The sequence below is a fragment of the Mytilus galloprovincialis genome, chromosome 10 (assembly GCF_965363235.1).
Source record: "Mytilus galloprovincialis chromosome 10, xbMytGall1.hap1.1, whole genome shotgun sequence".
Classification (NCBI taxonomy): Eukaryota; Metazoa; Mollusca; class Bivalvia; order Mytilida; family Mytilidae; genus Mytilus; species Mytilus galloprovincialis.
Window position 1 is genome coordinate 72,500,613 of NC_134847.1, and position 14,917 is coordinate 72,515,529.

At 32.3% G+C, this 14,917-nt stretch overlaps 1 protein-coding gene across 4 annotated transcripts in view; it reads right to left on the minus strand.

The window, feature by feature from the left end:
* The window catches only part of LOC143048320 (xaa-Pro aminopeptidase 1-like), a 47,885-nt gene extending 33,427 nt beyond the window's left edge, over window positions 1-14,458 (minus strand). For all 4 annotated transcript variants that reach the window (XM_076221943.1, XM_076221946.1, XM_076221944.1 and 1 more), the window contains exons 1-5: window positions 14,300-14,458; window positions 6,927-7,027; window positions 4,121-4,231; window positions 3,400-3,463; window positions 599-703 (exon numbers count right to left, since the gene is read on the minus strand). In XM_076221943.1, coding sequence (XP_076078058.1) covers window positions 599-703; window positions 3,400-3,463; window positions 4,121-4,231; window positions 6,927-7,027; window positions 14,300-14,351 — 433 coding nt within the window. In that variant the 5' untranslated portion in view covers window positions 14,352-14,458. The remainder of the gene's footprint in view (window positions 1-598; window positions 704-3,399; window positions 3,464-4,120; window positions 4,232-6,926; window positions 7,028-14,299) is intronic.
* Window positions 14,459-14,917: the final 459 nt, after the last annotated feature.

The following is a 14,917-nucleotide window of genomic DNA, read 5'->3' on the forward strand; positions in this document are numbered from 1 at the left end:
TACTGTATTATGATTGGATGAGAGAATATTTTTGAGAAAAAGTTTAGATTTCATTTAAAGTACAGTCAACACCTGCATATAAAGATATAAAGAACAAGAGACAAGTGGCCTTATGAGGTAACCGTTGAATTGGGGTTCTGATGACATGGTTTTCTTATTAAAGAACAAGAAAAAGGTGAACTGACAAGAAAGGTTTTTGTTCAGTAGAGGACACTACAGGTGACCTTTATGGCAGTTTTACTAAGACAGTTTCCACAAAAGACACTTATCTTTAAATCACCTATCTACATCTGGTGCACTTATATTTTCCTTATTCTCTTTATCATTAGTCGTTTTTGGGGCCCTTTATAGCTTGGTCTTCAGTGTGAGCAAAGGCTCTGTGTTGAAAATGTTGAAGGTAGTAGTTTTACCTATAATGGTTTACTTTTCCAAATTGTGACTTGGATGGAGAGTTGTCTCATTGGTACTCATACCACATCTTATTTTTTATATTTAAACAAAACAAGTTTAAATAGCATTCCTAACTTAATATATTCATAACAGACCTCAAAAATCTTTGTACTGAGTTTTCGCAGCAGCAATTGTTTTTATGACTGACCTGCTCTCATTAGTATCCAGTTACAGTCCAGTTCATCTTCAGCAGCTAGATAATATCTCCCATCTGTCCATAGAGCTGCTTTCGTCTTCAGGACAATAGCAGTTCCTTTAAAACAATTACAATTACTTTAAAATACTATAAACACATCCCAATTCTTCGACATGAAATAAATATACAATAAAAAAATAAAATGCATACATATGTAACAATGTTTTAATTTTTAACGAGAGAAATTTATGTATTACTGAAAAATTATTACACCAGGGTTTTCGATATCACAAACTAGTCAAAACATTTACTAAATTTTATCATCGGTATAAGGACATCATTCGTAATTATAGCTCAACATGGAGACTTCTTATACGTTCAGGTATTTCACATCCAATATTTTATGGAAATATTCTTTATAAAGCACAAAAATGTTAGTATTCACCTCAGAAGCTAACAAAACCTTTAAATAGACTTATTAAGAAGGGATATAGTTATGATACTGTTGTCAGGTCATTAAAGATTGCATATTTTGGCGTTAATATTGATTCACTTATAGGGTCTTTGCATCGGAACTAAACACATTTATTATTAATAAACCAGTTGTTGGCATGACACGGGTTATGTTCTTCTCATATATGTTATGATGGTATGATACTAAACCCCTCACAGGGAGGATTGTGCCTGATATTCATATGATGAAGACATAATTTTTCAATCAGTTTAATTGAGGTCCTAAGCTGGCATGTCAGTTAACTGCTAGTAGTCTGATGTTATTTATGTATTATTGTCATTTTGTTTATTTTCTTTGGTTACATCTTCTGACATCAGACTCAGACTTCTCTTGAACTGAATTTTAATGTGCGTATTGTTATGTGTTTACTTTTCTGCATTGGCTAGAGGTATAGGGGGAGGGTTGAGATCTCACAAACATGTTTAACCCCGCCGCATTTTTGCACCTGTCCCAAGTCAGGAGACTCTGGCCTTTGTTAGTGTTATACTATTTTAACTTTTAGTTTCTTGTGTACAATTTGGAGTTTAGTATGGTGTTCATTATCACTGAACCAGTATATATTTGTTTAGGGGCCAGCTGAAGGACGCCTCCGGGTGCGAGAATTTTCTCGTTGCATTGAAGACCTGTTGGTGACCTCCTGCTGTTGTCTGCTCTATGGTCGGGTTGTTGTCTTTTTGGCACATTTCCCATTTCCATTCTCAATTTTATTCTACATTATATGTATTAAAAACTCCTTTCAAATTAGAATATGTGTCCATTGATAACATGCCCTACTTTCTCTTGCATATTCATTGCACTGTAAAATCTGGGTCACATCTTTGATTTGACGTACATTTTATATTTTGAAGCAATTCATGTTGGTAACTATTTAGTTTGTAAAACATTTTATGAACTTGCTAGTCAACAGGTTTTGTCAGTTTTTCTTTCACTTAGTGGCTTTTGATTTCCCCATTGGTATATTTCCCCCTATGTCAGAGACATGAATTTAAAATTGTGTGTCTATGGATGGGTATTAAAGTGAATTATGATTTTTCCTCTTTTTTTATGCTCTGGTACATAATTGTGTAGAGCCTTGGTGTAGTGGTTAGTGCATCAGACTACTAACACAAAGGTTCCTGGTTTGATTCCTGTACCGGAATGAAAATTTCAGAGACTTAATTTTTTGCTTTCCCTTGACACTATTTGCGAGTATGGTCTTGAGGAATCGATGGTAGTCTGTTAGAAGGTGACAATAAATGCCTGACCAGTGTTAAGAGTGAGCCATATCTTTTGCACATTAAAGACACCCTTGTAGATTTCGAATAACTTAAGAGAAGGCTAATGCCGCTACAAGGCAGTACTTGCATCTGCAAAGTGGAAAGAGATTATTATAAGTTGCAAAACCTGTTTCCCAATCCACTATCCACAATCTACAATTGTGTGATGTAAAAAGGTACATGACACACTGTAGATATTTTTATCAGAATATTTAAACATATAAAATTATAGAAGTGTCTTTTTCTTCAGTTCTCAAGTCAGCAGGATTCTCAAAAAAAAAAAAAAAATTGAGTAGATTAACATCTTCAGAGACAGTCTTAAACATAAGTATTAACACATTTTATAATTATATTGTCCTATAATAAGTGCCTGTGAGTTGTCAACAATAATCTATTCTACAATACTGGACTTGGAAAGCGTGCTTGTTTTTGGTTTTAATGTTAAATGGGTCCAAATTTGATAATTTGTATTTTATGTTACAATACATCATAAAAATTTACAGGTACTTTTTCATTAAGTAGATTTGAAAACACTTCAAAAACTTCATAAATTAAACTTTATGACTGTAATAAACCTATTAGCAAATAAGTGGTCTGTTTGAATATCAGTCTAACAGGTAGGTACTTTACCAAGATATCTCCGACAGATGATCTACAGCTGAATACAGATGTTGATTTATTTGTTCATTATACAATGTTATGGCTTTGTTGTCTAGGGATAAACAATTTATGGGACAGTATGTAAACATGTGTGCAACAGATCTTTGAAAATTATTGACTAATAAGTATAAATATGTTCATTCTCACATCCTCCAGGTAGCTTTAAATCATTGACCTTTTAAAAATTAACAGGGGATTATTTCCCAAAATTACATAAAGCAAGGTTTCAATATTTTTTCAAACTCTTGGTGACATCATAGCACAGATTTATGAAGATTTTTTTACAAATAAATTATATATGCACTACTGGAAAAGTTGAAACAAACAGATATGAGCATTGAGAAATCTGCTTAATGATGAAAAATTAAATGTTTACTACTGACCTGCTGAGCCACTGAACCCAGAGATGTATCCTCTTCTGAGATCATAATCTGATGGATATTCACTCTAAAACATAAACAACATATACATTGAATGGAATACCTTGTACGACATTCTTCACAAAAAATTAATTCAACATTATTATTCTACTTTGTATTTGATGCAAAGTTTAAATTATAAGACAAAGCAATAGTTGTACTTATGGGTTCTTTTCTAAACATAAGCATAATATCACCAGTCTTTTTCTTCTTCTTTTTTCCCAGGGGGCTAGTACAAGGTAGGTGTTACTTAGAATTTCTTGGTTATCAGATATATAAATTTGCAAGGAAATCTAAGCTTTTAAGATTTTAACCTATCGGTCTACAGAGTACAGCACCAGTACAAATGTTGTAAAAAAAACTCGAGAAAGATAGTACATTGATTCTTACATTGGTTTTTCTACTGTCGTGAGGACTTTGTCCTATATATTAAGTTGACCCCACGGTCCTGATTTTTCTACTGTCGTGATGACTTTGTCCTATATATTAAGTTGACCCCATGGTCCTGATAGACTTGATCGAGACACAAACTGTGGTGCCTGGTTAAACAAATTTAATTTGTACACTAAACTTCTCCTTTTGCCTTTCTTAACTACATTGTGTTTTTACTAAATACTTGTTATCAATAGGCATAACTTTTTTAGAATTCCTTAACAGATAAAAGTCACTGTGACTATGTTTGTACCTGATGAGCATCTCCTGAAGGTATAATATAGCCATCAATTCCATTACCAGTAAACAAGTCTCTCAACGCTCTCAATCTTTCTGTGGTGTTCACTCTAGTTACAGGAGAAGCCTTGAATAAAACAAATACAATGTTTACGGTCCATTAACATCTAACACTAAAGCAGTAAAAAGTAAAATCACAAAAATACTGAACTCAGAGGAAAATCAATTCGGAAAGTCCATAATCACATGGCAAAATCAAATAACAAAACGCATCAAAAACGAATGGACAAGAACTGTCATATTCCTGACTTGGTACAGGCATTTTCAAATGTAGAAAATGGTGGATTGAACCTGGTTTTATAGCTAGCTAAACCTCTCACTTGGTCATAAATAGAATAAAATTTAGAAAAAATATATATAAACATGTACCAGTCATAGCATTGACAAAGTTTGAACATAACAAAGTATTCCTTTTTTTAAATTTTGACAAAATTCATCTTAATTAGTTCTGGATGAAAAAAAAAATTGTAGTTTTAAGCAGTCCATTTGTATTGATTTTATGAAATCTTTCATTTACTAGAATGACACTATTTAACAAATATTGTGCCTATATTATATCAAATTTGTGCTTTCTGAACACCCTAGACTATGTAGTTATAGATTATCCGTTTTTCTACACATTAATGTTGTAAAATATCAACTGTGAGCCACAATATGTGAACTTTTTTGGTGAGCAAAAAGCTTCACTATGTGTCCAGCATGTGATAAGATATCTATAACTAGAAAACCTGATTATCTGTTTATAGTTCTAGATCTATAACTGGTCTTTTAACATACAAATGACAGTTTTACTTCAGACATTGCAATGTATTGATAATGCCTGCTCTCATCTCAATGCTGCGAAATAGATGTAAGAAAGGACAATAAACATTTATATACATGCATATGATGAAGAAATATTTTTTTCGTTGGACAATTATATTTTATTTCGAATCATTTATTTTCATAAATTCATGAAAACTTGTATTTTCATGGATATTTAATTTCATGGATTCATGGATATTTATTTTTATGGATGGGCCATTAAAAGTCAACACAAGCTGTTAGAAGTTGTGTCTTATGTTGAATATTAAATACCATGGTTACTCTATTCCACTAAATTCAAGTAAATTGGTATCTCATTAATTATCATGATAATAATGAATTCACAGCAGGTTTGACAATAAAAAAAGAACACAAAATATAATTGTCACAAATTTGTCAAACATGCATCTTCTCTTACCAGGTACATGAAATATCAAAGGCACAAAAATAGTGAAAATTAATAACCTTGAATATGTTGAAATCAGCATGAAAAAGTATAAATAAAAATTAGTAGGTTTAGAGTATTTAAAGAATTTACAGAGGTACTAATGACATGAATGAAAACATTATGAAAAGATAAATATTTAGTAATGGTAGTTGACTTTCAATTTATGGAACCTGAAATCAAAGTAGGCTTGGGACATATTTTGAGGTTAATACATTAGTTACCTTGCTTGAAGACTTTAAAAAAATGTTAGCCCATATGAGAAGTGGCTTATTATCTGCTACTCTTTTCCAGGACTTATTAAATGGTAGATTCTGATAAAAGTTTGAATAAATAATTTCTATGTGTATAATATGTGTATAATATGTGTCAAACAATAGCTTCTTGCAAACTTATGAACAAATTATCAAACTTTCATGGAAAAAAAACCCACACAAATTAATTGACATATCCTTGCTATTACATATCTCTGTGTGTTAAACTTTAGCCATCATGAAATTTGACCACATTTACTTAAAGATTCAAATTGATAAGACTATGACTTCATGGTACATTACCCTAAACAAAACTTAAACATCATAAGTACTGATTTCATTTTTTTATATTTCATTTTATGTTTAGAAGACCAACAAACAGCAGATACACAGTCCGGAAAACATAATGTTCACCTAATATTGTAGAAGAGGCATATAAATTTGACCACCAGATGATAGTGAATTACATCAACATGACCTTTTCCCCTGAATATAAGTAGAATAGAAGGCAGATAAAATATTAATTTGGGCCAATAAAACAGGGCTTTAGTACAACTATCAAAACTTAATTATTTTAATAAATAAAACAATGATAAAATGTTGAATAAGAAACAAACTCAGTCAAGAGTATTCTATTTCTATTTTAAATTTTACATTTGAATTACGTCAAACTGTCCCTTTATACAAAAGACTATCTGTAGAGTTGAGTGTCAAGTGTTAATATTGATAATGAAGAAGGGGAAATGATTATTTTGTTGACAAACATAGAGGTCATTGAGGTCAGGCACTTGATACTGAAGAACACTTGACTTCCATATAGAAAGGTGATAATATTAAAGTAACTTGAAGGAGTTTCCTTGTGATCATAAGTCTTATTAACAATACAAATGATACAATACATTAATTTTTTTAGCCACATCTTATTTGATGTACACGTAGTACAGTAGTACTGGATCTTTTGGAAACGTCTACATGTATGTTAAAAAATCGAAATTCCAATGGATATAGTCTTCTTTTATGGATTTTTGAACTTTTGGGTCCAAATGTCTACATTGCAATCTTTACTAAACAGACAAAAAATTAAAAACGATTTAAGGACATTTTGACAATGTCGCTTCATAAATCATTCTGTGCGTAAGCTTCCTGATAGTGCTGTAATCCCAAACTCATTACAAAATATTCTAACTTTGATTTCAGATTCAGAACAATGAATTTTAACTTTAATCTCATTTTATTTATTTACTTCTAAATAAACTTACTACTCCTGGCTTACAACTGTCCCGGTCATCAGGAGATTGAGTTTTCAATCCATTGTTTCTTTTGTATCGGTGATGCGAATGGTCTAAAACAGGAACAGCCTCTGAAATACAAATGTTTGACAAAATATTATAACAATTGTTTCAAAGTAAGCACAGTAAATGCATTGTTAGGATGAAAACCAGTTAAATTTAATACTTTTTAAGCACAATATGACAAACAAGTATGATGTCAATGTTATGTACATGTAATACAAAATTTTTCTCTCACAAATTCATTAAACCTAATTCTTCTGTCCTTATAACATGTATAATGCATATATTATATTCTTTATCCCATTTACTTTTTATTGATTTTGCTATTTTTTGGGATTTTTTTTTGTGCAATATAGAGACAGAATGCAGTGTCCATTCAAAACAGGAGATTCACATACAATTTGTTTGTGCTGGACTTTTGCTGATTTTAAACATTTTTCAGCCATCCTTACCTATGTATACACTAGTACTAGATAAACTGTTTTTCTATATTTACATGTGATAACTATGAACAATGATCTTTCTGAGTCTACAAAATCTACCTTTTTAACTGGTAGAGAATGAAAGAAGAATGTCATAAAATTTTAATGCAGACTATCTAGGTCGTTGTTCATTGCAAGGCACATGAAAATAGAGAAAACACATTTATCTACATGTATTAGCACATTGGTTAGGTATATTGGTACAGATGAATGAAAAATGTATAAAATCAGCAAAAATCGAGCACAAACAAATTGTATGCAAATCTCCAGTTTTAGAATGAACACAGCTTTCTTTCTCTGAGGGGGGATAGGACCTTTATTGGGACTCCGGGATACGGTGTTTTTATCCTCAGGATTTCGGGATCCAGGTGCTTTTTTGAGAATTTCAGATGAATTTAAATTTATTTATTTAAATTTGGGACCTTGGGATATCGTGTTTTTAAGCCCACGTTTCGGGATAGGGACCCCTCCAACCCCCAACCTTCTCTATATATGTATTGCACCAAAAATATTCCAAAAATTAGGAATTATGGGGACAGAAGAATTTGGTCTACATAATCTATACTCAATCTTGGAGTCAGAAACATTCCTAAAAGGCATCATTATTCACCTGGTATTATTATTTTTTTTTTGGGGGGGGGGGGGGGGGTTCTTGAGAATTTTTTTTAAATAAGGATATAAGATGTGGTATTAGAGCTGATGAGACAACTCTACAAGTCACAATTTGTAAACTTGTTTTAAATAGTCTCCTATTCACAATTATTTCAGACTTCACGTGATTTAAAGTTTGGCATTTATTACAGATCTTTGCTGTCTAAACCTGGATTTTAACTTCTTAATTGTCCTTGATATTGGAATGGACAATAGACAGGCAATAGATATCTACACAACTAAAGGGGATTTTGAAGATGTAATTGAGTGGGCAGTATTAAAAGCAAATTTATTCAGGTGTTTGTTAATTTTTATTTTAGACACCTTTTGTAGGAACGAAAAATAAATTGTTCAAGACATCATAACTATTTGGACTTTTTCAACTGTACATGTAAGTGTGTACCCAGAGTAGTTTTTGAGGTGAAAATACAGCCATTTTGGTCTGTTTGTTATGAAGCTTAATCTTGAGTATATTCACACATATACAGTCGATTTGAAAAGCTCACTAGAGATTTCTTTATGTAGTTTATTGGATATATACTTTACAAAAAGTTTGAATTGAATTGAATTAAGGTTCATCATAACAAACGGACAAATATGGCTGTACTTGCATGCCAAAAACTACTCCAAGTACAGACTTACCTGTGAAGTTGGAGAAGTTTTAATGCCCAGCATCCACTAGATATATAAAAGTTAAATGCATTTTGTTTCAGAAAGATGAAATCTCTTTTGGATTTTGATGGGCATTTTTTTTTTCCTTCATGCATAAGGTGTGAAAATTAACTAAGTTGAGGTACAACTTTGAAATGACTATCAAAAACCAAGAAAGATGTTATCTTTCTTAAATATAAAATGCATTTAACTTTTATATATCTAGTGGATGCTAGGCCTTAAAACTTTCCAAACAGCACAGGTAAGTCTGTACACAGAGTAGTTTTTGAGGTGAAAATACGGCCCTATTTGTCCATTTGTTATGATGAACCTTAAATTTGTAACTTTACTTTGTTTGGGTCAAGGATTTGTATAGTTAGCTACATGAAACCTTGTTTTTGTCATATATATATGTCGGATAAAAGCTCTACAGAGCTTATGTTGTATTGTTATATGTATAACCGACTTTAAATAAATCTTTTATGCTTTTATGCTTCACGTATTTTTCTGTTTTGCAAATTGTGGCGGGAAAATGGTTAAAATATCTCTACCGTGAAGAACACCGACAGATATGACTAATTACCATTATCTAGAAAAGAAAATTTATAAACAATAACGTACCTGTTAAGGATGAACTGATTGCATTATTAGTTGATTGACTAGCTGCCGATAACTAAATCATTGATTATAGTAAACCGGACTATCAAACGCCCCCTTTTCTTTTTTTATAAATAAATGAGGGTTTGAATTAAGGTAAATCAAAACACTCAAAAATAGATAACTCTAATTTATTATTAACATAGATATATATTATGTATTATATGTATCTGTTATTAATCATGACACTGGCAGTCACCTTGTTCCCATGTCATCGAGCAAGGAATTGTATTTTCGTAATTTATAAAGTTTAATTTTGTTTCACTCAGGAGGGGAATACATTTTCATTTGTAATCTTTCGATTACATTTTATTTTTTTATTGATTTGGAATATCATCCATTTTTTAAAGATTTGTATAGTGTGGGTCCCGGTTTTGAACATATTTTTTTGTTGTTGCGAAAATGACGAATTGACCCATGACAAAATCTCAAATAAAATAATAAATGCCTTTGAAGTTTACAATATAAGTCATTGTTCGTCCTTCAACAATCGGAACAAAACCCTTGAGATATAAAAGGCTCGGCAGAAATCATCAATGAAAATCTATTCGTACGCGAAAACTAACGGCCTGGTAGATGTAGAAAGCAATTGTAATGTTTATTTGTCATTAAGGGTACAGTTGAGTAGAATCTTAATTTAGAAATGCATGGTTTACGCTAGAGAAAGAGTTAGGCAGATTTAGACGTTTGGCGGGAAAGTTAGTGGTCGGGTCGAAAGTTATAGGGGTGATCGTAAAGGACTCTCTATGCTCCGTAAGGGTAACATATAGAGAACACCCCTATCAAGGAAATAGTGGTATCGACCACGGGTATATAAGAGAGTGAGAAACGGCACTCGAGGCTGTCGGTTAGCTGACGATGAGCCGTCATAAGTCAACAGAGCGTACGTCGGTAATATTAAGGGCTGAAAGAGCTTTAATATTTAGAGGACTCTTTGTACTGGGTACAAAGTAAACGTACGAGTTGATTGGATTGACAAGGCAGACTGTCCCACTCGGAGGACAAGTTGTACCAGCCCGCACTGTCTGGAAGTGACAGACTGTCCCATTCGGAGGACAGGCTGTAACAGCACACACTGTCTGATACAGATAGACTGTACCAGCCATACTGTCTTTTAGTGACACATCGTCCCATCTTGAGGACAGGCTGTTCCATTGTATTATAGTTGTACATTGTATATATATTTGTCTGTTGTAACTTTATTTCGACAAAGAGTCAGTGTGTATATTTTAGTTCATTGTGCATAACGTAGATAGTTGTAGTTTTAGTATTGCCGTATTGATTGTAGACAAATTGGATCCAAGTATTGACTGGAACGGACGTTTGGGATATAAACGCCTGGTTACACGTTACACAATAAACGAAAAAATAATACGATATACAGCAACAAACTAAAACCACTGAATTATAGGCTCCTGTACGATAAACTTATAAAAAAGTAGCATATATTTTGTATCTCCATTTTACACAAATATGTGATATAATGAGGAAGTGCTACCTGACGAGCTCTAGTCTTGAAAGGTTATATATTGGTTATTATACTACGTTCATTTGTACATGATTGTCTTAAGTCGTGCCTATATATATATATATATATATATATATATTCATGATAATCTGATATGCTATAGGAATCTTAAGCTGTTTTTTTTTTTTAAAGAACTATGTTTTATTTAGATCATCATGTTGATAAGAGATGGTCCGAGCCGGGGGTCTACTCATGCTGTCCGACGCGGATATATTTGACGGATATGTTTGTGTCAGATATCAGGGAGTGGCAACTTGGTTCCTCTTGTCAACTGTGTTAAAGTTTGTTTACGTTACTCATTATAAACCATATAATTCGTAAAATAAGGAATTCTTTGGACATGATACGACAACTGAGGTCGAAGTCAAAGGTGAAGGTCCCATTCTTTATTTTGACATTTGACTCAGAGTGTGTCCATCTTGAATCTTAAAATATGGGTTAAGAAGAACTATAGTCAAATTCAAACGTTTAAAACATAGAGTTTCGAACTGAGCACCTCTTGAAGTATCAATGCTCAGGCCCTGAAATGTTGTAAATGATTATTGTTGAGTTATTATTATTAATAATAATAATAATATGAGGAAGGCGCTACCTTAAATGTCAGCTTTATACCAAGACTATGTCCTATATATTGATTGATTGTTGGTTGCTTAACGTCTAGTGGCAAATAGTTCATGCATGTTCTGAACGAATGTCCTACATGTATATAGTTTTTGTCTAAAATAATAATAAATGCAGATGGAAAACGTTTTTGGAACGATCATTGAACTTCAAAAGACAGGAGGGGGTATGGTATTTTTTCTTAAAAAAATATTCGGATTCCCAAAATTGATTCGAAAAAAAAAATATTCTGTTCAAGCAGAGGACCAAAAAAAAAAGAGTTTTCCAATACACAATATACAATACAAAAGAAAGAAAGTCATAACACATACTTTGTAAAATATAATGGCATTTTATGAGTTTAGTACCCTTAAATGCATTGAAAAAAATGCTGATATTTTAACAGGGATAACCATTTATAACCCATGAACGCTATAAATATATATATGAAAAAAAAAGAAGATGTGGTATGATTGCTAATGAGACAACTCTCCACAAGAGACCAAAATGACACAGAAATTAATAACTATAGGTCATGGTACGGCCTTCAACAATAAGCAAGGCCCATACAGCATAGTCAACTATAAAAGACCCCGAAATGAAGCTTGTTTCCAGCGGGATCGGCCTTCATGTAAACGGCTTAATTACAGTTTAGACATACAAAAAATCATAACACACAAATTAACATGACAAAAAAGCTTCATATAAAAATAACTTTTAATAAAAAATAAGTCAAATAATATAAAAAGAAGTCTGATTAGTCACATGATAGTCTCTTGGATTGGAATGGACGATTTCAAACACGGAAATGGCTACATACCAGGACAGTATGTCATGTTTTTATGTTATTCAAAAATATTTAGAATCAATCTTTTTTAATACTGATAACTCATATGAGACCCTCATGTGAGTACGAGCACATCTGAATTTTAATTTGATTGCCGCTATACAAACTGATCCTTGAATAGTAAATTCGAATGCAAGCATCTTTTAGTAATTAATCAGCTCATCATATGACCAACTACCGGACACATCTAACATCAAATATAAATTCAAAAGGCAACCATATTTTGGATAAACTATTAATGGCCAACAAAAAACTATGTGAAATGTATGATGTAACTTGAATGTAAGCTACACTGTACTGTGTACATATAGTGTGAACAGGGCTTGTTTAGCAATAAAATGCATAAGTGATCACCTAAGTCATATTGGATAAACGAAGTAGTGAACTCCCGGATGGACGTTGTGTTTTGTATCATCACCACCTTAACTACTTGGTCAGGATATCCTTTAATCATCGAAACTGTACATATGTTATTTTTCTGTGTATAATTGAAGTCTGTTTCATCTTTCAGCTATGCAATTGGAGCATAATGAATTGTTATTTGTGTAACCTTCGGAGCGGTTGGTGTCAACAGTAAACAAGTGTCTCTGTTCAAATGAAACCTAATACGGAGCTTATTTTCCCCATATGAACATAATAAACGACGACATTTTGGGGTCAAAAACGTTTATTTACGCAGTTTATTGGTCTATAAATACACGCACAAGGTTTTAAAGTATCAATGAATGAGTTATACACCTACATATTGGTCTATAAATACACGCACAAGGTTTTAAAGTATCAATGAATGAGTTATACACCTACATGTAAGGGTAGCATCTAACCTAAAAATTCAATTTTTCAGTTTCGTGTATAGAAATAAACTGCCAGTTAACCATGCTAACTAAATGTATACAACTCCTGCACTCAAGTTATTCAAATCACGTTCATAGTCAAATCAAAGGGTTTTAAGCAAGTTGACATTCCATAGCGATATATTTGAACATATAGATAATGATATAAATTGCCGAAACTGGAAGGAAATTCCAAATTAAAACACAGTAATAAACCGTGACCGTGCTTGCATATTATTCAGATATTGTGAGTTTTACATCACTGCAATGCTTTTCATGAGTACTGTTTTAATAATAAATGCTCTCAGAAATCTATAAATGTACGGTTTTTAAAAAATATGATTGTCTTAGGCTATGCATGAATCTGAATTATAACTTTTCTTTTACTCATTTCCAAAAACAAAACAAACGTACACTGATTTCAGCTAGGGGCGGATTCAAGGTAAGGGTTCTGGGGGTTGGACCCTCCTTTTTGTACAATCAATGCATTGGAATGGGGATATATTGTTAGAAACCCCCTTTACCGTAGAATGTGAACCCTCCTTTTGAAAATGGATGGATCTTCCCCTGAAATAAATGAGCGTTTCTGTTAAATATAATTCTGACGTCTATTATCACTGAACTAGTACAGACTTTTGTTTAGGGGCCAGATGAAGCACGCCTCTGGGTGCGGGATTTTTTCGTTGTATTGAGTATCAATTGGTGGCCTTCGGCTGTTGTCTGCTCTTTGGTCGGGTTGTTGTCTCTTCAGTGAAACATTCCCCATTTCCATTCTAAATTTTATTACAAATTTGACGCATATAAACTTACGAATTTTGCGGTATATGCATGATAACATATTGTTGTCTATTTCTTTATTGTTAAAGCTATCAACAATAAAACAAGCCAACGATAAAACATAAGCCAAATAAAAACAAAATAAGAACAAAAATGTACTTCATAAATAAAAAAGGCAGCTGAGGATAGAATAATGAATACTGTTTTATTTATTTTTGTTTTCATTTTCTTGATGGTCATCTGATTTGTCCTCTAAAACTGAAAATAAATTTCTAATAATTGTACTTTTCTAAGGAAGAATAAAGTTTTCCTACCTGCAAAACAGATTATTATAGATATTCCAATTATAATATTTAGGTGATGCATTGTACTACCCAACTACTATGATACTACACTAAGACTGGCATGTGTATCTGTTTATCATTTAAAGTACTATTAATCTGCCAGATTTTATAGCCTGGTAAATAGGCTTTATATTGTTCATGCTGAAGAAGTTGATAAGAAATGTTAACAAATGGGTTGATAAAGCTAAATCATGAGCAAATAATTACCAATTATTAAGTAGGATAGCATGTAACTCTTCAATAATCATGCTAATGAAAATGTAACTTGTTACAAAATGTACGTCAATTCTTTTCATGTTTCAATGACTGAGAGGAGTCATGGGGATGTAACAATTCGTTACTCTCAGAAGTTATACAAAATATTGAGTGCCGATCGTCATAAATTCTCTGTAGAGTTCGGGTAGACGAAAAAATTGAAATGAGAAAGTTAATTACTTGAGTAATAAACAATGCTTGGCATAATCTGCATACGTGTAAAAAAAATCCAACTTTTTCTTGAAAATATATGTATTGAAAAGCAGTTTGACGATGCAGACGAACAATGTCATCGTGAAAGAGCCATACATGTTAAAAAAATCAATGATGATC